This window comes from Danio aesculapii, chromosome 16 (assembly GCF_903798145.1).
Source record: "Danio aesculapii chromosome 16, fDanAes4.1, whole genome shotgun sequence".
NCBI classification, from domain to species: Eukaryota; Metazoa; Chordata; class Actinopteri; order Cypriniformes; family Danionidae; genus Danio; species Danio aesculapii.
The window spans coordinates 56,139,606-56,163,993 of NC_079450.1; the positions used below are offsets into that span (position 1 = coordinate 56,139,606).

General features: G+C 39.6%; 1 protein-coding gene across 1 annotated transcript in view; it reads right to left on the reverse strand.

The window, feature by feature from the left end:
• adamtsl4 (ADAMTS-like 4) overlaps nt 1–24,388 on the reverse strand; it is a 79,753-nt gene that overhangs the window by 22,153 nt on the left and 33,212 nt on the right. Inside the window, exon 5 of the mRNA XM_056474614.1 lies at nt 20,257–20,359. Within this exon, the coding sequence (XP_056330589.1) occupies nt 20,257–20,359 (103 nt within the window). The remainder of the gene's footprint in view (nt 1–20,256; nt 20,360–24,388) is intronic.

A 24,388-nucleotide genomic window follows, 5' to 3' on the forward strand; every position in this document is an offset into this window, starting at 1 on the left:
AAATCCACTAGAGGGCGCTGTCTATATTTTGGGAAAGGTAAAATATGTACGTTTGTGTACATTTTGATGCATGTTTCAGATGACAAATCCACTAGAGGGCGCTGTGTATATTTTTGCTCAATGTAAAATAAGTTGGTCCGGATACATTTCTTTGCAGGTTTTAGATGTCAATTCCACTAGAGGGCGCCATCTACATTTTTGTGAAATGTAAAATACATAGCTCTTGGTCTCATTGCACTTCTAGAAGTCAAATCCACTAGAGGGCGCTGTGTACAGTTTTGCTAAGTCGTCACCTTGGAACTATAAGGTTCTATCTGCGTTCTGAATGACTTTGAGATATTGAGATTAAAAGGTTTTGCATTCCATAGCAAACAGTATGTGTGTAACATTTGTTTTTTAAATAAAAATTCTTAAAATGTAAACGACTTCGAAAAAAACATCCCATAATGTAAATAAGATGTCAATTAATAGGAATATGTCAATAAAAAAATTTTGACAAAAATGTCAGATAGAACCTTATAATTCTAAGGTGACGAAATGTAAAATATGTTGGTCCGGATATGTTTCTTTGCATGTTTTAGATAGTCAATTCCACTAGAGGGCGCCGTCTACATTTTTGTGAAAGGTAAAATACGTAGCTCTGCACATCACTTTACTTTAAGAAGTCAAATCCACTAGAGGGCGCTGTCTATATTTTTGGGAAAGGTAAAATATGTAGGTTTGTGTACATTTTGTTGCATGTTTCAGATGACAAATCCACTAGAGGGCGCTGTGTACATTTCTGCTAAATGTAAAATATGTTGGTCTGGATACGTTTCTTTGCATGTTTTAGATGGTAATTTCACTTGATGGTGCTGTCTACATTTTTGTGAAAGGTAAAAAATGTAGCTCTGGGTGTCGTTGTACTTCTAGAAGTCAAATCCACCAGAGGGCGCTGTGTACATTTTTGCTAAATGTAAAATATGTTGGTCCGGACACATTTCTTTGCATGTTTTAGATGATAATTCCACTAGAGGGCGCTATGTACATTTTTGGGAAAGGTAAAATATGTAGGTTTGTGTACATTTTGATGCATGTTTCAGATGAAAAATCCACTAGAGGGCGCTGTCTACATTTTTGCTCAATGTAAAACTGCTGCTCCAGACCCACTGGAAACACAACAGCAGATTTATTATTAGACTAGATTGATTATTAGCTTTATTACAGCAGAGCAAGTTTCCCCCGATGGTGTTTTGAAAATGATTTATAACTCCAGCCCACTTAAAAACCATTTATCCAGAATTAGTTGATAAAATAAACGAGTCATTAAGATATGACGCCACTAGCATGAGTGCATCCAGCCAGGCTCAACAGAAATGTGTGACTACATGTTTGTGAAATGTAAAATACATTGCTACTGGTACATTTCATTGCATGTTTTAGATGACAAATCCACTAGAGGGCGCTGTGTACTTTTCTGCTAAATGGAAATTACGTTGCTCCGGGTACGTTTCATTGCATGTTTCAGATGACAAATCCACTAGAATGAGCTGTCTATATTTTTGCTAAATGTAAAATATGTAGCTCTGTGTATGTTTTGTTGCATGTTGCAGGTGACAAATCCACTAGAGGGCGCTGTGTACATTTTTGTGAAACATAAAATATATAGCTCTGGGTATCGTTGCACTAGAGGGCGCTGTGTGCATTTTTGCTAAATGTAAAATACGTTACTCCAAAAACATTTCATTGCATGTCTTAGATGACAATTCCACTAGAGGGTGCTGTCTACATTTTTGTGAAAGGTAAAATACGTAGCCCTCTGTACATTTTGTTGCATTTTTCAGATGACAAATCCAGTCATCTGACAATGTTAAATCCCTATAAGGGCCCTATCATACACCCGGTGCAATAAGGTGCAAGATGTGTTTGGCGTGATTTGTTGCAATTTTCAGACCAGCGCAACTGTAATTTTCACGTTTTGCACTATGTTCTTTAAATAGCAAATCCATTTGCGCCACTTTGTGGACTCATGTGTGTGCTGGTCTATAAAGGAGGTGTGTTAGGGATGGCTATGGATGTGTACTGAAAATTGGTACTTAATCGTTATTGGTGCTACACTATAAAAGACCGAAGTGTCGAGAAGCTCTGACGTCTTGGCGCTGTGTATATATTTGCTAAATGGAAAGTACGCTGATCTGGGTACGTTTCATTGCATGTTTTGCATGATAATTCCACTAGAGGGTGCTGTGTACATATTTGCTAAATGTAAAAAATGTTGCTTCAGGTACGTTTCATTGCATGTTTCAGATGATATATCCACTAGATGGCGCTGTGTATATTTTTGTGAAACATAAAATATGGATCATCTATATAAGTACATATTCATTGTTTAAATGAACCAGGATTTTGGTAAAGCTAAAATCAAGTGTAATTTTATGACAACCCACACAATACAACATTGTCACTATTTTGTAAACCCACTAGAGGGCGCTTGACATAAAAAACAACTATTCATAAAAAGCTGCTTGCACATTTGACCTATTTGTGACCCTGGACCACAAAACTAGTCATAAACCAGTTCATTTTTTTAAAATGCTGAATAAATACGCTTTCAATTGCTGTATTGTTTGTTATGAATGCACAATGTTTAGCCAAGAAAACCTGGAATCTGTGGGTTAAAAAATCTAAACGCTACAAAAATCACCTTTAAAGTTGTCCAAACTAAGCATTCAGCAATGCACATTACTAATCAAAAAGAGTTTGATATATTAAGAGTAGAACATTTACAAAATGTCTTCATTGAACATTATTTAATATTTAATAATATTTAATATCTTTATTTAATATTGTAATGATGTTTTGGCATAAAAGAAACAACTATAATTTTAACTAATACAATGTACACCCGTGCAACATTATGTGCTCCGGGGTCACATTTGGTCATTTTGTTGGTGGAGGAAACTCTTAAAATAACCCTGCTGGACATCAGAGGGAACAAATACTTCTATAAAAGCCTGCAAATGGCTGCTTTGGTAAACATATGAATGACTGAAGCTCTGAAATCGCCTTGTTTTGTTGGCAGTATGTGTCCTCTTTGTGAACCCTCAGCTGCAGATGGAGGAGCTTCTTCATAAACACAACGCAGCCCTTTGTTATTAATTACAGCCAATTAAAGCCATGATCAAAACACTCATTAACACCGCTGTTTACTGACACTGATATAACACACACTCCATTCTAGGCCATTTAGGATGAACTCTGTTTGTCTGGAAATCTCTGGCTTTCCGGGAATCCACAGTCAGTGTTGGGGAAGTATAAAAAAGTCATTAATTACTAATTACATCATTCAAATTGTATATAAATTATGTTTCCAATTACTTTGGCACAACAGTAACTCAATAATTAATTTAATTACTTGACTCAACGCTGTTAAATCCCTATAAGGGCCCTAACATACACCCGGCGCAATAAGGTGCAAGACGTGTTTGGCGTGATTTGTTGCTATTTTCAGACCAGCGCAACTGAAATGTTCACGTTTTGCACTATGTTGTTTAACAAGTACAAACGGTGCATTTCAGAACTACTGGGCCCCATGGCTGGAATGCCTTAGGGCCCCCCAAACCACTAAACCCACCACCCCTGGACGACATGATGCATTCTGCATGGAAGTCATTTAATTACAGTAACTAGTTACTCTGTATATAATAACACCCAACACTACAGTAAACAACCCACTAATGGTGACTCAGAATATAACTCATAGTTTTTGACGTAAGAATCTGATTTCATATCTAAATGCAGAACATCTGCTGTAGAAAACAGACACAAGCGTATCAGTCCATCCTTTAAGGTCACTGATCTGCTTGTGTTTGCCCTGCGGTCTATCTTTCTATTCCTGGATGCACACAGACTGAGCACTTTTATCATCTGGCAAGCTCGAATCTGATTGGCTGACGGTGAAAGCACACACACGGGGGGAGTTTTGTCAGTCTGCAGTGGAAGAAAAACTCCACAGTACGGTTTGTTGGCGCACGCTTTTATGTTGGCTTGAGAAACACTTGTCTGAGTGTTTGAAACAGCTAATAAAACAATAAGTTTAATCTTTAACTGGAAGTTCACGGTAGTTTACCATGAATGATGCCAGATTTGGGCAAACAGTCCTTTCTGCAGCCTGTAGCACAGATACATCATGTTTACACTACGTGATGCATATTGAAGTGTGCATGCAATGTGACACCGGCCACTTTATTAGGTACACCTGTCCAACTGCTCGTTAACGCACATTTCTAATCAGCCAATCACATGGCAGCAGCTCACTGCATCTAGGCATGTAGACATGGTCAAGACGATCTGCTGCAGGTCAAAGTGAGCATCAGAATGGGGAAGAAAGGGGATTTAAGTGACTTTGAACGTGGTTGTTGCTGCCAGACGGGCTGCTCTGAGTATTTCAGAAACTGCTGATCTACTGGGATTTTCACGCACAACCATCTCTAGGGTTTACAGAGAATGGTCCGACAAAGAGGAGATATCCAGTGAGCAGCAGTTCTGTGGGCGCAAATGCTTTGTTGATGCCAGAGGTCAGAGGAGAATGGCCAGACTGGTTCCAGCTGATAGAAAGGCAACAGTAACTCAAATAAGCACTCGTTACAACCGAGGTCTGCAGAAGAGCATCTCTGAACACACAACACGTCCAACCTTGAGGCGGATGGGCTACAGCAGCAGAAGACCACACCGAGTCAGGCTGGTGGTGGTGGTGTAATGGTGTGGGGGAGATTTTCTTGGCACACTTTGGGTCCATTAGTACCAATCGAGCATGGTGTCAACACCACAGCCTACCCGAGTATTGTTGCTGACCATGTCCATCCCTTTATGACCACAGTGTCTCCATCTTCTGATGGCTACTTCCAGCAGGATAACGCACCATGTCATAAAGCCCCAATCATCTCAGACTGGTTTCTTGAACATGACAATGAGTTCACTGTACTCAAATGGCCTCCACAGTCACCAGAGCTCAATCCAATAGAGCACCTTTGGGATGTGGTGGAACGGGAGATTGGCATCACGGATGTGCAGCCGACAGATCTGCAGCAAAATCTCTGAGGAATATTTCCAGTAGCTTCTGAAATCTATGCACTTGTAAGGTGTACCTAATAAAGTGGCCGGTGAGTGTGTATATAGAACACACGTTTCTATCAAACATGACCGCAATGTATTGTCAGCTTGACATTCCCTCCTCGCTCCCCTCCACCTCCCCTACTCCCCACCCCCACCCAAGTCTACGGTAAAATTGTTCAAGCGTTGACCCGTCCACATTGGTAAAAAGGGTTGAGGACCACTGCTCTAGTGGATTAGTGAAAACAAATATCATAGTCCAGCGTACATATTGGTTAGTTCTCAAAAAGCATAGCCCTGGGCACATATTTCCAATGAACATGGGTTGGCTATTATGGTTGTGCTCTCTCTCTCTCTCTCTCTCTCTCTCTCTCTCTCGTAGAGCATGCTGGGAGTGAGTGCGTTGTGAGTGAGCGTGTGTGACTCGGGTGTTTGAGTGCCTTGCTTTTCAAACTTTTTCCTTTTCTCTTATACTCTTTGTTATATGGTGTAGGAGTTTATTCTTTTCTTCTTATTTGCTTTGGTTTTTCGGGGGGAGGGAATTGGGTTGTAGGGGTTGTGGGGGTTTTGGGAGTGGGGAGTATGGCTGGGGCAGGTACAGGTGCGCGGGGATTGAGCTCGCTCACGCGTCGTCACGGTGTGAAAGTGGCGTCTGCAGTGAGCGTGGAGAGCTGTTGTTTAGCTGTTGGTGAAATTGTAGGACATGAGAATATTTTGTCTGCATCTAAAATGAATAGTGCAATAGTTATCTTTTTAAGCACAATAGAGAATGCAAATGAAGTGGTTCAGAAAGGAATTATACTGGATGGTGTCCTTACTCTAGTTATGCCTCTTTCATTGCCGTCAAAATGAGTCACTATCTCGAACGTCCCACCATTTATTAGTGATGAAGTTTTAACACAAGCACTGTCTCGCTACGGTAAGCTGGTTTCCTCGATTAAAAAAATTCCAATTGGTGGTGCTTCCCCTTTACTGAAACACGTTGTTTCATTCAGACGCTCTGTTTACATGATTGTAAACAATGACGCTGACTTAGAACTTACGCTTAATTTCCGAGTGGATGACTTCGACTACGTGGTGTTCATTACCACGGACAAGATTAAGTGTTTTGGCTGTGGAAAAATCGGTCATTTGGTCCGTGTTTGTCCCAACAAAACTGAAGAAAACAATCGCCCCGCTAATGCGGGCGGCGCAGCTAATGGTGACGAGCAACCGGCCGATGAGCCCGCCGAGGTGGAACCTGCGGTGGTGGCAGCGAACGGTCATGATGGCGATCACAGTGTGGATCCTGTGGAGAACGCATCGGTTTCAGTGGAGGTGGAAGCGCAAAATGCAAAAGATGTTGAAGACGAGGAAGCCGAAGGTGAGCCAAGCGATAAACAAAATTTGGAAGTTGTTTTGGGGGATGTTCGGGAGGTTGACGGTGGGCAAAATGAAACAGACGTGGAGAAAACAGTATTTAAGGTGCCATTAAAAAGGAAAAAGTCAGACAATGTGCATGGTTTTCGGCAAGTGAAAAAAGTTGATATGGAAGATGAACTTGAGTCAGAGAGTGACAGCGAGCTCTCTGATTCAAGCCTTACACTGTCTCAGAGTGAGTTTTCTAGTCGTAATTATGGAGTAGATGACATCAAACTATTTCTAAGGTCAACGAAGAATAAGAGGGGCGTCTTAGTAAATGAATACTTTCCAGATGTTGAGCAGTTTGTGGATAAAGTTAAAGGTTTTATGGCTGAAGGTTGTTTTTCAAACAAAGAAGTGTATCGATTGAAAAAAATAGTGCGAAAACTTAATGCAGACCTGAATGATGGAAGTGAAAAAGCATAAATTTATGAAGATGAACCACAATAGTTTGTGTTTCTTTTTCTTTTTATGTTTGACTATGGCTGAAGTGTGCATAGCATCATTGAATGTGAATGGTGCACGAAATTCCAAAAAAAGAGCTGAATTGTTTGGGGTTATTAAACAGAAAAACATAGATGTTATTTTTATTCAGGAAACACACAGTGACATTAAGAATGAAGTTGATTGGATGCAAGAATGGGATGGGAATGCTGTTTTTAGTCATAACACCACAATCAGTGGTGGAGTGGGTATTTTATTTACAAAAAAATTTTGTCCAGTATCTTTTCAAGTAGAGGAGATTGTGAAAGGAAGATTTTTGAAAATAAGAGCAATCTTTGAAAAATACATTCTCATTTTTATATGCGTTTATGCTCCAACATCACCAATTGAAAGATTAGTGTTTTTAGATATGCTTAATACTGTGCTACAAAAGTGCAATTCAGAAGAATATTTGTTTTTAGGGGGAGACTTCAATTGTACAGAAAGTCTTATTGACAGGAACCATATTGAACCTCATATACCTTCACGTGAACGTCTCATTAAATGTATTAATATGAATGATTTATGTGATATTTGGAGGCATTTTCATGAAGGACAGAGACAGTATACATGGGCTCATGCTCGTGATAATTTTCTTTCTCTTGCGAGATTGGATCGTTTTTATAGTTTTAAACATCAGTTGAGCATTTTTAAAAGCTGCATAATTTCTCCAGTCAGTTTCTCTGATCACCATATGGTTTTATGTTCCTTCTTTTTAAATGAAGTTAAGCCCCGCAGTGCATATTGGCACTTCAACACCAATCTACTATGCAATAGGGATTTTAAGGAAGTTTTTAGTTTTTTTTTTGGGAAGATTTTAGAAAAACAAAGGATTCATTTCGAGATTTAAATCAATGGTGGGATTTTGGGAAGGTCCAAATCAAACAACTGTGTCAGCAGTACACTCGTAATGTCACCAAAGAGTTAAATAGTTCCATGAAAGCCTTGGAGACAGAGATAATCAATTTGCAGATTCTGGCTGATTCAACAAACAATCATAATTGTATAGAAACAATTTCAAATAGAAAAACTCAGTTGGCAGACCTACTGGGGTTGAAAACACAAGGGGCTTTAATTCGTTCACGTTTTTTAAGAATTGAACAAATGGATGCACCATCTAAATATTTTTTTAATCTTGAAAAAAAAAAATGGCCAAAAACGTATTTTACATGCGTTACGCTCTGAGATGGGGGAAATTTTAATTAGACCTGAAGAAATACGTAAAAGAGCAAACAGTTTTTATGAAAATTTGTATAAAAATGAGTTGGATGCAGAGTGGGACTCAGAGAGTGCTTTTTTCAGAGGGTTGAATCAAATGACTGAGGAGGCAAATGATGAGATCTCTGGTGTTTTAAGAATGGAAGAGTTGTATAAAGCATTACAAAAAATGGAATCTGGCAAAGTACCAGGAATTGATGGTCTTCCAGTTGATTTTTATAAATTTTTTTGGACCGAGGTGGGTGATGACCTCTTGCAGGTGCTTAATGACAGTTTAGCATCAGGCAGGCTTCCATTGAGTAGTCGTAGAGCGGTCATCACACTCCTTCCCAAGAAAGGAGACCTTTTAGAAATGAAAAATTGGCGCCCTGTCTCACTTTTATGTGCTGACTATAAATTGTTATCAAAAGTGTTAGCTAACAGGTTAACTAAAGTAATAGATTTAGTGGTGCATCCAGATCAGACTTATTGTGTCCCCGGGAGGTCAATTTTTGATAATATTACCCTTATGCGGGATATTTTTGATGTCTCCAAGTTGCTTAATTTAAAAATTGGTCTTATATCGTTAGATCAAGAAAAAGCTTTTGATAGGGTTGAGCACCCTTATTTGTGGAGAACATTAGAAGCTTTTGGTATTTGTCAAGATTTTATTGATAAAGTGAAAGTACTTTATGGTGATGTTGAAAGTGTGCTGAAAATAAACGGTGGCTTATGCGCTCCTTTTAAGGTCTGTAGGGGTATAAGACAAGGTTGCTCATTATCTGGAATGTTGTATTCACTTGCCATTGAACCTTTGTTACAACAACTAAGAAAAAAAGTTTGTGGGTTGAATTTACCTGGATGTAAAAATAATGTCACACTTTCTGCCTATGCTGATGATGTAGTTGTTTTTATTGACAAGCAGAATGATGTGCAAGTTTTAATGGAAGTCTTAAAGGATTTTAAAAGTTTGTCATCAGCAAAAATTAACTGGAATAAAAGTGAAGCAATTTTAATTGGTAATTGGTTAAAAGATAGGCCAAACCTTCCTGAGGGCTTGATCTGGGGAACAAGTGGTTTTAAATATTTAGGAGTGTACTTGGGTGATGAAAGTTTAACTCAGAAAAACTGGGAAGGGGTTGTGGATAATATAAAGGGTAGACTTAATAAATGGAAATGGTTAATACCCAAAATGTCGTATAAAGGAAGGGTTTTAATAGTGAATAATTTAGCAGCTTCCAGTCTCTGGCATAGGCTAGCTTGTTTAGATCCTCCTTCACAAGTATTAACAGAACTCCAAGGCCTTTTGGTCAATTTTTTTTGGGATAACTTGCATTGGGTCCCACAGAGTGTGTTGTATTTAACCAAAGAAGAGGGTGGTCAAGGTCTGATACAGCTAAGAAGCAGAATAGCAGCTTTTCGATTACAATTTTTACAAAAATTTCTGTATGGGTCTTCAGTGTATGGATGGCGAGCAGTGACATGCTCAATTTTACACAGTGTTGCAGGGCTGGATTTGGATAAAGCCTTGTTTTTAATGGACCCCCTCAAATTGAATGTTAATAGACTGCCAATATTTTACAGAAATCTTTTTAAGGTGTGGAGTCTGTTTAATTTGCAAAGAAATAGTACATGTTCTCTCCACTGGTTGTTGGAAGAGCCTCTAATATATGGAGCTCGTTTCGATCTAACAAAGGACAGTTCTTCATTTCATGGACTTAACGAAGTGTTACTGAATTCAAAGATTTATACGCTTGGACGTTTGTTGCATATTGCTGGAGTGGACTTCAGAAAAACGCAAGAAGTGGCCGATGTTTTAAGAATTCGATCCTTGCGGACTGTTGAATATATGTTACAGAAATGGAGAGGACTGGTCAGTGATGAAGAAAAAACTCTGCTAAAAGACAGTTGTGGAAAAGTAAATGATTCTGAATCAGAGGATTTTTTTCCGTTTTTCACGTTGCTCCCCAAGTTAGAGGATTTTAAAGGACCCTTCCTGGACTTCAAAAAAACATTGTGCTTGGGTCTATCTATGGTTACTGGCAAAGATTTTTACAAAGTTTGTGTTAAAGTTTTTAATAAAAAAGAACTGAACGATAAAATTGACACACCTTGGCGTGAAGTGTTGGGTGTAGAAGAACATGTTAAACCTGAATGGAGGTCACTGTATAAGCCACCGTTGTCTAAAAGGTCAGGAGATATACAATGGAGACTCCTTCACTGTGCTATTGCAGTCAATGCTTTTATTTCAGTTATTAATCATGATGCCATTGCTAACTGTCCTTTTTGTTCAAAAAGAGAAACAATTTTTCACGCTTTTATGGAATGTAACAGACTGAAACCTTTATTTTTATTTTTGGAAAATATTTTTACCTCATGTAATGAAATGTTTTCTGTGAGAGTTTTTATTTTTGGTTTTAAATTTGTTAAAAGAAAGAGGTTTAAATGTCAACTTCTGAATTTTGTTTTAGGGCAAGCTAAACTAGCTATTTATATGAGCAGAAAAAACAAGGTTGAAAGATTGTCTGGGGAAGATGTGGTGGCAATGTTTGTAAACTTGGTGAAATCACGAGTTCTGATTGATTATTGTTTTTATAAATCTACAAAAGATATGTTGGCTTTTGAAATGAGGTGGTGTGAAAGTGGGGCTTTGTGTTCAGTTGTTGAAGAAGAGTTAGTTTTTACTTTATTTTAATCAATGTATTTATATATATATATATTTTACATTTTTTACATCCCTTGTGAGTTGATGAAATGACGATGATTAACTATTTGTAATAAAAGGCACTTTAAATTCAATTCTCCTCTCTCTCTCTCTTTCCTCTCTTTCTCTCTCTCTCTCTCTCTCTCTCTCTCTCTCTCTCACTCTCTCAGAATCAGCTGACAATGACAAAAGAGTGAGAGATTCCAAGCCTGTCTTTTCCCATTCTGTCACAGTTATCTTTGAGAGATTATGCTGGAGACAATGATGGAGACAGAGAGAGAGAGCAAGAGACAGACACACACACACACACACACACTCAGAGAGAGAGAGAGAGTGTTTCTCTCCGAGCAGCAGACGGTCGGGTCTATTCAGACTAAATATACTTCCCCGCTATCTCTGTCTCTAAACAAACTGCGAGAGAGAGAGGACAGGAAGACCAGAGAGAGAAAGAACAGCACAGGATGAGAGAGGAATCTGTTCAGGGAAAGAGGGATATACAGACGGAGCGAAAGAAAGAAAGAAAGAAAGAGCTGGAATGTCCGAAGAAGAGACACGGTGATCCCGAAAAACTCACAGTAACATCTACAGTACAGGAACACATTACTGTGAAGGTTTCCATCTCTAATCCTCCTGTTGACCTACAGCAGAAAAAATATTCATGTTCCTTCAGCTTAGTCCCTTATTTATCAGGGGTCGCCACAGAGGAATGAACCGCCAACTATTCCAGCATATGTTTAACACAGCGGATGCCCTTTCAGCTGCAACCCAGTACTGGGAAACACCCATACACTCTCATTCTCACTCACACTACAGCCAATTAAGTTAATCAATTCCCCTATAGCGCATGTGTTTGGAGAACATGCAAACTCCACACAGAAACACCAACTGACCCAGCTGGGACTCGAACCAGCAACCTTCTTGCTGTGAGGCAACAGCGCTACCCACTGCGTCACCGCGGCACCCTCATGAGCTCTTATAAAGGCATTTAAAGAGAGCTAGGATGGACATGAAGGTTTTCTCCAAATGAGTTTTCAGTCTGTTTGTGATTTCAGTAATGAGATCTCGCTCTGTCCTCCAGCATCACTCGGGTTTGGAGGGACACGAGGGCCAGCAAATCATTTCATATTTCAATCAGCTTTGTCTTATAAACCCCCTGGCACACCGAGAACACGCCAAAACATACACACAACTGAACAGCAGCGGCATACAGGAACAATTACTGCACACACACACACACACACACACACACACGGCCAAAGCCCTGAAGTTCTGTCCAACATCAGCTCACAAAACTGCTGGAGCCCACGACAGTTTCACTTCTAATAGATCCAGAACATTCTTATACCTCCTACACCACACATACACACACACGCACGCACGCCCGCACGCACGCACGCACGCACGCACACACACACACAGACAGACAAACAAACACACACACACACATACTAGCATATCCACAAGCACACACACATTCATAAACACACAGATATATTCAGCACAGAGAAACATAAAAACGCACAAACAAACAGACACACACACCCACCCACACACATCTAAACAAATGCACACACACACAAACAAATATGCACACACAGAAACAAACACACACACTCAAACAAATACACACACACAGAAACAAACACACACACCCAAACAAATACGCACACACAGAAACAAACATACACACCCAAACAAATACGCACACACAGAAACAAACACACACACCCAAACACATACACACACACACACACACACACACACACACACACACACACACCCAAACACATACACACACACACACACACACATACACACACACACACACAGACACACACACATACTAGCATATCCACAAGCACACACACATTCATAAACACACAGATATATTCAAACACATACACATACACACAAACACACACTCAAACAAATACGCACACACAATAACAAACACACACACCCAAACAAATACACACACACAGAAACAAACACACACACCCACACACACCCAAACAAATACACACACACGCACACACGCACGCACGCACGCACACACCCAAACAAATACACACACACACACACCCAAACAAATACACACACACACACACACACACCCAAACAAATACGCACACACAGAAACAAACACACACACACACATCCAAACAAATACACACACACACACACACACACACCCACACACACACACACACACACACACACACAAGCATATCCACAAGCACACACACATTCATAAACACACAGATATATTCAAACACATACACATACACACAAACACACACTCAAACAAATACACACACACAGAAACAAACACACACACACAAACAAACAAATACGCACACACAGAAACACACACACACACACAAACAAACAAATACGCACACACAGAAACACACACACACACACCCAAACAAATACGCACACATAGACACACAAACCCAAACAAATACGCACACACAGACACACACATCCAAACAAATACGCACACACAGACACACACATCCAAACAAATACACACACACATACTAGCATATCAACAAGCACACACTAGGCTGGTCAAGCAGATTTTAGCTTGTCATCTCCCAGCCTGACCAGCTAAGACCAGGTTGGAAATTGCTGGAAATCAGCCTGGAAACGGCCACAACCCCTCTAAAACCAGCCTGGTCCACCAGCTAAAACCAGCTAACCGGCCTAGGCTGGTTTAAGCAGTTTTTTTCAGTAGGGACGTCTGTAGAACAACAGAAAACGTGCTGCAGATTATTACACGGTCTCTGTAGCGCAATGTACAACACCAAGACAATATAGCACTGCAGACTATTACACATGTGCACCTCACCTTTTCAAACATGTTAAGGGTGAAAGGTCCCATAATGCAGTTCAGAAGCACATGGGGAGATATAAGAAATAAAAACATGAACACAAGATGTAGAAAACTGTTCATTACAGGTGTCTTCAGGGAAGTTCCTGTAGAAAGTAACGCATTAATACGCTCTTGGAGGGCCGGTGTCCTGCAGATCTTAATTAACCTGCTACAGGATGTTTCCAGAAAGCCAATAAGAGCTTGATTAGCTAGCCCAGGTGTGTTTGATTAGGGTTGGAGCTAAACTCTCCAGGACACCGGCCCTCCAGAGTTTGAACACCCTTGATTTAGACCAGGGGTGTCCACACTCGGTCCTGAAAGTGTCCTGGAGAGTTTAGCTCCAACCCTAATCAAACACACCTGAACACCAGTGATCTTCTTGCTGTGAGGCCACAGTGCTAACCACTAAGCCACCGCTGCATTTTTAGCTCAAAAAGAAAAACACCGCTTTCACAAGCATCCAGACGAAAATGCAGACGCAGCCCTCCAGAAATGCGCTCGACACACACCTATCGACGAGCATCTCCTTAAATCATAAAAGCATGTCTCAGACTGTGCCGCACCTACAGCTCTGTCCTGGCTTGTGTTTTTCCCGGTCATTTGGGAAGTGTGTGTTGGCCGTCTTCACGCTACATGATCTCTGAATCACTCAGGCATTCCTCACTCGTAAGTCATTCGGATAAACGCTTCTGCTAAGTGGATAAATCAGCATCAGCTCAGTTACACCTCAACACGCAGCTCATCTGAAGTTTAACGCACACATTCAACTCTTTACACTGTCAAATAACATCCCTAAATCAGCACTTTGCCATATTTTGTGAGTCATGGTTTTATTGTTTTACATACTAAAACATTGTGTTTGAACAAAGCTGTATATGTGCGTACGCAGAAAAATATCTGACGTATGAAACACTGCGTACGCTGAATCCCACGGGTATTCTCGTTGTACATCCGAATTAAGCTACGGTCACACTAGAGTTTGAGCTTACGAAATTCTGTCGTACATCGCTGCAAAAAGGGGCGGGATTAAACACGATGATTAGACATTAATAAAAGCCAGCGATTGCTCCACGTTTTAAATTTCTGTGCAGAGAGGTCCTGTTTGGATCCTCGATGGATCTCACGCAGTCAAGTGATGCGATTTAGCAGGTCAGAGTTCACCAAGCTTGAACATTGCATCGCAGCGACCTGCGAAACGTGACGCATGACCTCGCATTTCCAGTCTGACGCATTCGCGTGTGTATGAATGGAAATCTATGGGAGGAAAAGCCCAGAAAGGTCACACTGGGCTTTGTGTGTGCGAAATTCTGTCGTGCGGTGCTGCGAAAAGGGGCGGGATTAAACAAGATGATTAGACATTAAAAAAGCCAGCAATTGCTTCATGTTTTAAATTTCTGTACAGAGAGGTCCTGTTTTAATCCTCGATTGGTCTCACGCAGTCAAGTGACGCGATTTGGTCAGAGATCACCAAGCTTGAACTTTGCACCACAGCGACCTACGAAACTTAGCGCATGACCTTGCATTTCCAGTCTGACGCATTCGCGTGCGTATGAATGGAAGTCTATGGGAAGAAAAGCCCAGTGTGACCGCAGCTTTAACGTGAAACTGAGCGCACGTGCATGAGCGCAAAACCCCTCCCTGACTCCTCCCCCTTATGAATATGCTAATGACTCGACTTTGGCAAAACCAAACAGAAAAAGCAAGCAAAAAGAGAACAGACTGTGAATGTGAGGTGCTCGTTTCGGAGGTAGACCGGAGATAAATGGTGTTATTTGCAAGTTTGTCCTCCGGAATTAATAGAGTTTAGCTGACGCGGTTAACACAGTGGGGTCTGATCATCGCACTGTGAGTGAATTAAAAAAGAAGTGGTCTGGTGTAAAGGTGTAAAGTTATGTAGCGTCTTAAACAGCGTGAGTGGCATAGCTTGTAAAGCGCATGGCAACATGTTTTGACACGTTCGAGCATGAACTCGGTTTGAATCCAGCGTCTGATGAACTCAATCTATTTTTTCCCCCTCTACATATCAGATTTTACCTACTCTTCATCACGAGGAAGACAAGTAGGAATCATTAATAAGTGTGTGTTATGTTAAGCGCATTTGAGCATCCCATACTACTTTCACCCAAATTCATCTTCAGATGGCGCCTTTATAGCCATGTGCGTGCAGTCGATCGCTCCGATTACATCGGGAAAACCAGCGATCGCTGCAAATTGCGCTTTAATGTTTAGCTGCTCAACTGCATGGTATGGAAACCTTATATACCTGCTAGACATGCAGACGATCCCCATGTAAAATAAGCCTATTTTCACCAAAAACTGGAGTGTTCCTTTAAAATTCTAGTTCTAAACTCAAGAAAATAAGTTAACACTTAATTTATTGTGATTTAAATGACTATAGATTAATTACGATGGCGTCACGGTGGTGCAGTGGGTAGCATGATCGCCTCACAGCAAGAAGGTTGCTGGTATGAGCCCCAGCTGGGTCAGTTGGCATTTCTGTGTGGAGTTTGCATGTTCTCCCCATGTTCCCACAAGAGGCCACAGTGCTGACCACTGAGCTACTTCTATTGAGACACAAAAGAAGATATACTGAAGAAAGCTGGAAACCTGCAACCACTGACGTCCAGAGTGTTTGTTTTTATGGATTGTTGCAGAGTTTCAGCATTCTTCAAAATATCTTCTTTTTTGTTCAATACAATAAATACACTCATAAGGTTATTTACCACTTTAGAGGTGAGTAAATACTGAGTAACTTTCATTTTTGGGTGAACTAACACTTTAAGGGTGACACGGTGGCTCAGTGGTTAGCACTTTGTCCTCACAGCAAGAAGGTCGCAGGTTCTAGCCTCAGCTGGGTCAGTGGTCATTTCTGGAGTTTGCATGTTCTCCCCGTGTTGGCGTGGGTTTCCTCTGGGTACTCCGGTTTCCCCCACAGTCCAAACACATGCGCTATAGGGGAATTGATCAACTAAATTGGATGTAGTGTATGAGTGTGAATGAGTGTGATATTTCCCATTACTGGGGTGCAGCTGGAAGGGCATCGGCTGTGTAAAACATATGCTGGATAAATTGGCGGTTCGTTCCGCTGGGGTGACTTCAGATTAATAGAGAGACTAAACTGAAAAGAAAATGAATGAATGAATTACTAACTTGTTATAATAATGAATGATGCATAGTTACATGTCACTAACTCTAAACCCAACCCTAACCCTAACCCCCCAATAAAGACATGCAAGTAACCAATATTACTCAGTAGTTAAATGAAGAGTTAAACTGTAACTGCGTCACATTAAAGTAAGTGTAATGTAAAGTAATGTAAGAGTTTACGCATCTATTGTAATATTTCAGCTTGTGTTCTTCAGATGTCTCTCTCTCTCTCTCTCTCTCTCTCTCTCTCTCTATATATATATATATATATACACACATTTTTTTGATCTATGCACATTTTGGCATTTCCATGATGCATTTGTTATGCAAAATGTGTATAAAAGTAGGCAGGAAACATAGCTTGCATGCTTCAATCTCTCTCTCTCTCTCTCTGCTCAACACTAGATTGAGTGTCACTTCAGCGCCGTCTGTCCTCACTTCCCCTGTTTTCAAGCCTCTCACTTACTATTCAGAGTTTTTTCCCTTTATTCTCATTCACAGAGGCTTTCATCCATCCATCCATCCATCCGTCCCGAACAGCAGCATGTTTCAGTGGGTTGCCATGACTCCCTGAACTCTGAGACTCCGCCCACTCATTCAGTTTCCCCAATATAAGTCACTCTTTCTCTTTATTTACAGCGGAGCTCTGCGATAACTCTGTGTTTCTCCTTCTGTGTCTGTCAGTAACACAAAAATATCCATCGCTGCTGGAGTCATGTATGACAGAAAAGTTCCTTGATTATTACGCCCGAATGCAAGTATGGATAGCCATATTATCCTCGAAAATAGCAACCTTTCATTTTCCGTCAGTCTTAGTACATGATGTAACTCCAGAAGAGTTGAGTTTTAAGCAGAAAAACACACTGAAACTCTTTCATCATTTTCGAGATGCTAATGGTCTAATCCGATTCAACTGATTATGCTAAGCTAAGCTAAAAGTGATCGACTAGGAGATTGGCATGTTTCAGTGGTTGCAATGACTCCCTGACCTTTGAAACTCCGCCTCCTCATCCGGTTTCCCTAATATAACTTGTTCTTTCTCTTTCTGATGGCTGATTTATAGCAGAGCTCTGCTATAACCCTGCGTTTATAACTGTTTTGAACTCTGTGTTTCTTTTTCTGTGTCCATCAGTAACACAAAAATCCAACTTTTCATTTTCCGTCAGTCTTAGTACACAATCTAACTAGAGAAGAGTCGAGTTTTAAACAGAAAAACACACTGAATCTCTTTCATCATTTTTGAGATGCTAATGGTCTAATCCGATTCAATGAATTATGCTAAGCTAAGCTAAAAGACCTGGAGATTGGAGATTGATATGTTTCAGTGGGTTGCCATGACTCCATGACCTCTGAGACTCAGCTCCTTATTCAGTTTCCCCAATCTAAGTCACTCTTTCTTTTCCTGATTGTTGATTTATAGTGGTTGAAGGCTCTATTTATAACTCTGTGTTTATAACTGTTTCTCTTTCTGTGTCCGTCTGTAACACAAAGACTCTGGTACAGTAATAGCCCTGACCCCTCCTCCTCCATTCATTCTACGTCTACTTTGTCTTTTTTTATTCCTCAGTTCATTCACAGACTCTGAAGACCGCCTTTATTCTGGCTTATCTGAAGGTCTGAACTTCAGAATCACTCACTGTTTAAGGCCAGGTCAGGCTGAATGGAAACAGAGCCACATTTTGCACATGTTATACACCGATTGTGCGGGAAATCTACAGAATTAAAGTCATTAGGACATCATATATATATATATATATATATATATATATATATATATATATATATATATATATATATATATATATACATATACATATATATATGTATATGTATATTAGGGGTGTCAAAATTAATTGTTTCTTCTGTGCATCGTGATGCAGACAATTCGATATCGGATCATAACCAGTTATATATAATAATATAGATTAATAGATCATAACCAGTTATTACGTCCTGACATCATTTATCTCCTATGGGCGATGTGGCAGTAGAATACTATGGTGAAAGAGGCGAGGGCGAGTAAATGAAACGCTTCTATAATTATGCACAGTTTAACTGCTTGTTAATATGCTGGAAAGTCTTTCGCTGACACTGAAGAAGGCACAGCACAGGAGCCGCTACTTCACTACTAGAGAGGAACTCCATCTCTGTCTCTCTCTCTCTCTCTCTCACTTTGGACATTTGACCCGCTGGCGTGTTCGTGAGGTAACTTTTCCTCTCCTCTCGGCTGTTAAACCGATACTTGTGGATCCAGACATGAGCGTGTCTGAGTTGCGAGTTTTCTCCACCGTGTCTATTACGGATGTGTCTAATATTTACATGAGTTTATTTGCTATAAATGCTCATGCTGTCTTCAGTGAATGTTGTTGGATGCATTCAGAAAGAGGTCAAATTAAAGGTACAGTTCGTACATCTTACTGCTTGTATTAAAGGACAAAATTGTATGACAAATAATAAATAAATATTAACATATTTATAGATTTTAATTTAAAAAATGATTGTGTTGAAGAAAAAATCTAACTGTTTATGAAAAGCATCTTCAATGCACCGAGATATCGAATTGAACCTAATTGATAGCATGATAATCGTAACCGAACCGTGAGACCAGTGTAGATTCACACCCCTAATATATATATATATATATATATATATATATATATATATATATATATATATATATATATATATATATATATATATATATATTCATTCATTCATTTTCTTTTCAGCTTAATCCCTTTATTAATCTGGGGTCACCACAGCAGAATGAACCGCCAACTTATCCAGCACATGTTTTACGCAGCAGATGCCCTTCCAGCTGCAACCCATCTCTGGGAAACATCCATTCACACTCATACACTACGGACAATTTAGCCTACCCAATTCACCTGTCTTTGGACTGAGGGAAACTGGAGCACCAGGAGGTGTTCTCCTCGCAAACACAAGGAGAACATGCAAACTCCACACAGAAACATCAACTGACCCAGCCGAGGATCAAACCAGCGACCTTCTTGTTGAGAGGCGACAGCACTACCTACTGCACCACTGCGTGACCTGATATATACACCGTATATATATATATATATTTTTTATCAAGTTAATCTATAAGCTAATGTGCCTTAAAATGGCTTTAAAACAATAAAAACTGCTTTTATTCTAGCCGAAATAAAACTAATAAGACTTTCTCCAGAAGAACAAATATTGTAGGAAATACTGTGAGAAATTCCTGAATCTGTTCAACATCATTTGGGAAATATCTCAAATTTGGGTGGATCTAAAATCCACAGGAGGGCGAATAATCGTGACTTCAGCTGTGTGTGTGAGAGTGTGTATTATAGCAGTTTGCGCTCCTGACCTTCAGTGAACGGCTCCCAGTCATACACACGACCCATGAACTCCTGAGTGTTGAAGGCGGAGCACTGATCAGCCCTGGAGCTCACTGCAGCACCTGGACACGCCTGCAGGAGAAACACACACACACACACACACACACACACACACAGAGAGAGAGAGAGATCAGTTAGAATAACTTTGTCCAGCTTTGTGTGTGTGTGTGTGTGTGTGTGTGTGTGTGTGCATGTGTGTGTGTGTGTGTATATTTGCATGTATATTTGTGCATGTGTGCGTGCGTGCGTGTGTGTGTGTGTGTGTGTGTGTGTGTGTGTGCGCATGTGCGTGTGTGTGTGCGTGTGTGTGTGTGTGTGTGTGTGTGTGTGTGTGCGCGTGTGTGTGTGTGTGTGTGTGTGTGTGTGTGTGTGTGTGTGTGTGTGTGTGTGTGTGTGTGTGTGTGTGCACAAGCATTCTCAGGCTCGACCTGTGTCAGTCAGTATTACATGCTCTACATATGGAAATAATGCTGGATCTACAAACAGAGTCATCAATCTCCAGAGAGACAGGAAGAGTCAGAGAAAGCCAAGAGTCCTGAAGAAGACGACTCCACAACACACACACACACACACACACACACACACACACACACACACACACACACACACACACACACACACACAAACATGTTCAGGAATGAAACACTGACAAACCACCACGGCTTAGAAATCAACATACATGTTAACTGAGACACAACTCCATTCACAAACAAATGCTGTTTTGAAGTTTCACTCATAGAGGTTTGTAATCATCAACACTCATTCATTCATTCATTCATTCATTCATTCATTCATTCATTCATTTATTCACTCATTCATTCATCCATTCATTCATTTATTTATTCATTTATTCATTCGTTCATTTATTCATTCATTCATTCATTTATTCATTCATTCATTTATTTATTCGTTAATTTATTCATTCATTTATTTATTCATTCATTAATTTATTCATTCGTTCATTTATTCATTCATTCATTTGTTCGTTCGTTCGTTCGTTTATTCATTCGTTCATTCATTCATTCGTTCGTTCGTTCATTCATTTATTCATTCATTCATTCGTTCATTTATTTATTCATTCATTAGTTCATTTATTCATTCATTCATTTATTTATTCATTCATTCATTTATTCGTTAATTTATTCGTTCATTCATTTGTTCATTTATTCATTCATTCATTTATTCATTCATTCATTTATTAATTCATTCATTTATTCATTCGTTCATTTATTCATTCATTTATTTATTCATTTATTTATTCATTAATTCATTCGTTCATTTATTCATTCATTCATTCATTTATTCATTCATTCATTTATTCATTCATTTGTTCATTCCTTAATTTATTCATTCATTCATTTATTCATTCATTAATTTATTCAGTCGTTCATTTATTCATTCATTTATTCATTCATTTATTCATTCATTCATTCGTTCGTTCATTCATTCATTCGTTCATTCATTCATTCGTTCATTCATTCATTCATTCATTCATTCATTCATTCATTCATTCATTCATTCATTCATTCGTTCATTTATTTATTCATTCATTCATTCATTCGTTTATTCATTCATTAGTTCATTTATTCATTCATTCATTTATTTATTCATTCATTCATTCATTCATTCATTCGTTAATTTATTCATTCATTCATTTGTTCATTTATTCATTAATTCATTCATTCATTTATTCATTCATTCATTCGTTCGTTCATTTATTCAATCATTCATTCATTCATTCATTTATTCATTCATTTATTCATTCATTCATTTATTCCTTCATTCATTCATTTATTCATTCGTTCATTTATTCATTCGTTCATTCATTTATTTATTCATTCATTCATTTATTCATTCATTCATTTATTCATTCATTCATTTATTCATTCATTCATTTATTCATTCATTCATTCGTTCATGCATTCATTCATTCATTCATTCATTCATTTATTCATTCATTCATTTATTTTCCTTCGACTTACTGCCTTATTCATTAGGGGTCGCCACAGCAGAATGAACTGCCAACTTATCCAGCATATGTTTTACACAGCGGATGCCCTTCCAGCTGCAACCCAGTACTGGGAAACACCCATACACACTCATTCAAACACACACACACACACACACACACACACTCATACACTACGGCCATTTTAGTGATTTTCACAGTACTCACTACACATGAGTAGGTTTAGGGCTTCTTCTACTCATACTTTAAGTAGTGTTTACAGCAGATTTCTGTTACTCATTTTTTAGCTAGCACTGCTACTTTAGCTAGAGTGAGATTTTTGTTTTTCAGTCCACTGTCCACCATTCAGAAACAGACAGAAACAGCTGCGGTCGGTGACCAGGGGGGAATTAAGCAGACGCGGGGTCACTGTAGAGTCACACACACACACACACATACGCACACACACTGCGGCTCTCCACAAAACCATCACTAAATATTACAACAGGTCTGAGACGGCCGAGTGTGTTTGCAGGAAAACCTCCGCCGCGTTTATTCAACCTTTATTACTCCAGTTGATCTGTGGTTTGGGTGTGTTACGATATCAGGATACGATCATGTATACATGCGTTTAATGAGGCCGAGGCATTGCTTATCAATATTTATAAACATTTAGGATATCGACAGGGATATAAAGTGTTACTGAATGGTTTGGAAACAACATAAAATGCAAAGCAAAGAGGCTGATTATAATAGAGGAAAGAGAGAAGAGAGTAAACACGGGATTATTCATCTTCATTCAATTCCATTATTGACCTCATTATATTCATTCATTCATTCAGCTTCAGCTTAGTCCTTTATTCATCAGGGGTCACCACAGCGGAATGAACCACCAACTATTCCTTCCAGCCGCAACCCAGTACTGGGAAACACCCATACACACTCATTCACACACACACTCATACACTACGGCCAATTTACACTACAACCCACAACAACACGGGGAGAACATGCTAACTCCACACAGAAACACTAACTGAATCAGCAGAGGCTCGAACCTGCGACCTTCTTGCTGTGAGGTGATTGCGCTACCCACTGCTGTCTAGTCATGTCATTAGTTAACACTGAGAATTGTTCCTTAAACTCAAGTGTGTGAATCTACGCACACACATATTCCCTTTATTCTTGTTGATGTAAAGCGCTCTGAACTGCCACTGTGTATGAAATGTGCATGCCAAACACACACTGCAGCTCCTGTAATGAAGCAGAGCTCAAGCTGAGACACACACAGAGAGAGATCTGATGCTTTACTGCCTTCCTTTCCTCAGGACACACACACACACACACACACACTTCCTGCTTAATACAGCCACCGTAAAACAGGGGCACACACAGGTCACACACACAGGTCACACACACACTCAGACCAACAGCTCACTCAGATCTTATTACCAGGAGAAGCCAAGTGCTTACAGGCTCAGTGGGAAATTAGGGTGCACACACACACACACACACACACACAAACACAAAACACACACACACACAAAAACACACACATGCACACACACACAAACACACAAACACACACACATACAAAACACACGCACACACACAAAAACACACACACAAAAACACAAAAACACACACACACGCACAAACACACACACACACACATGCACACACACAAAACACACACAAATACACACACACAAAAAACAGACACATACAAACAAACACACACACAAACACACATACAAACACACATACAAAAAACACACGCACACACAAAACACACAAATACAAAAACACACACAAACACACACACACAAAAAAACACACATAAACACACACACAAAAACACACACACAAAATACACACAAAACACACGCACACAAACAAATACACACACAAACAAAACACACACACACACACAAAACACACGCACACACAAAACACACGCTCACACACAAAAACACACAAAAACACACACACACACAAAACACACGCACACAAACACACAAACATACACACACACAGACAAAACACACACACACAAACAAATACACACACAAACAAAACACACACACACACACAAAACACACGCACACACATACACAGAAAACACACACGCAAACACACACATACACACACAA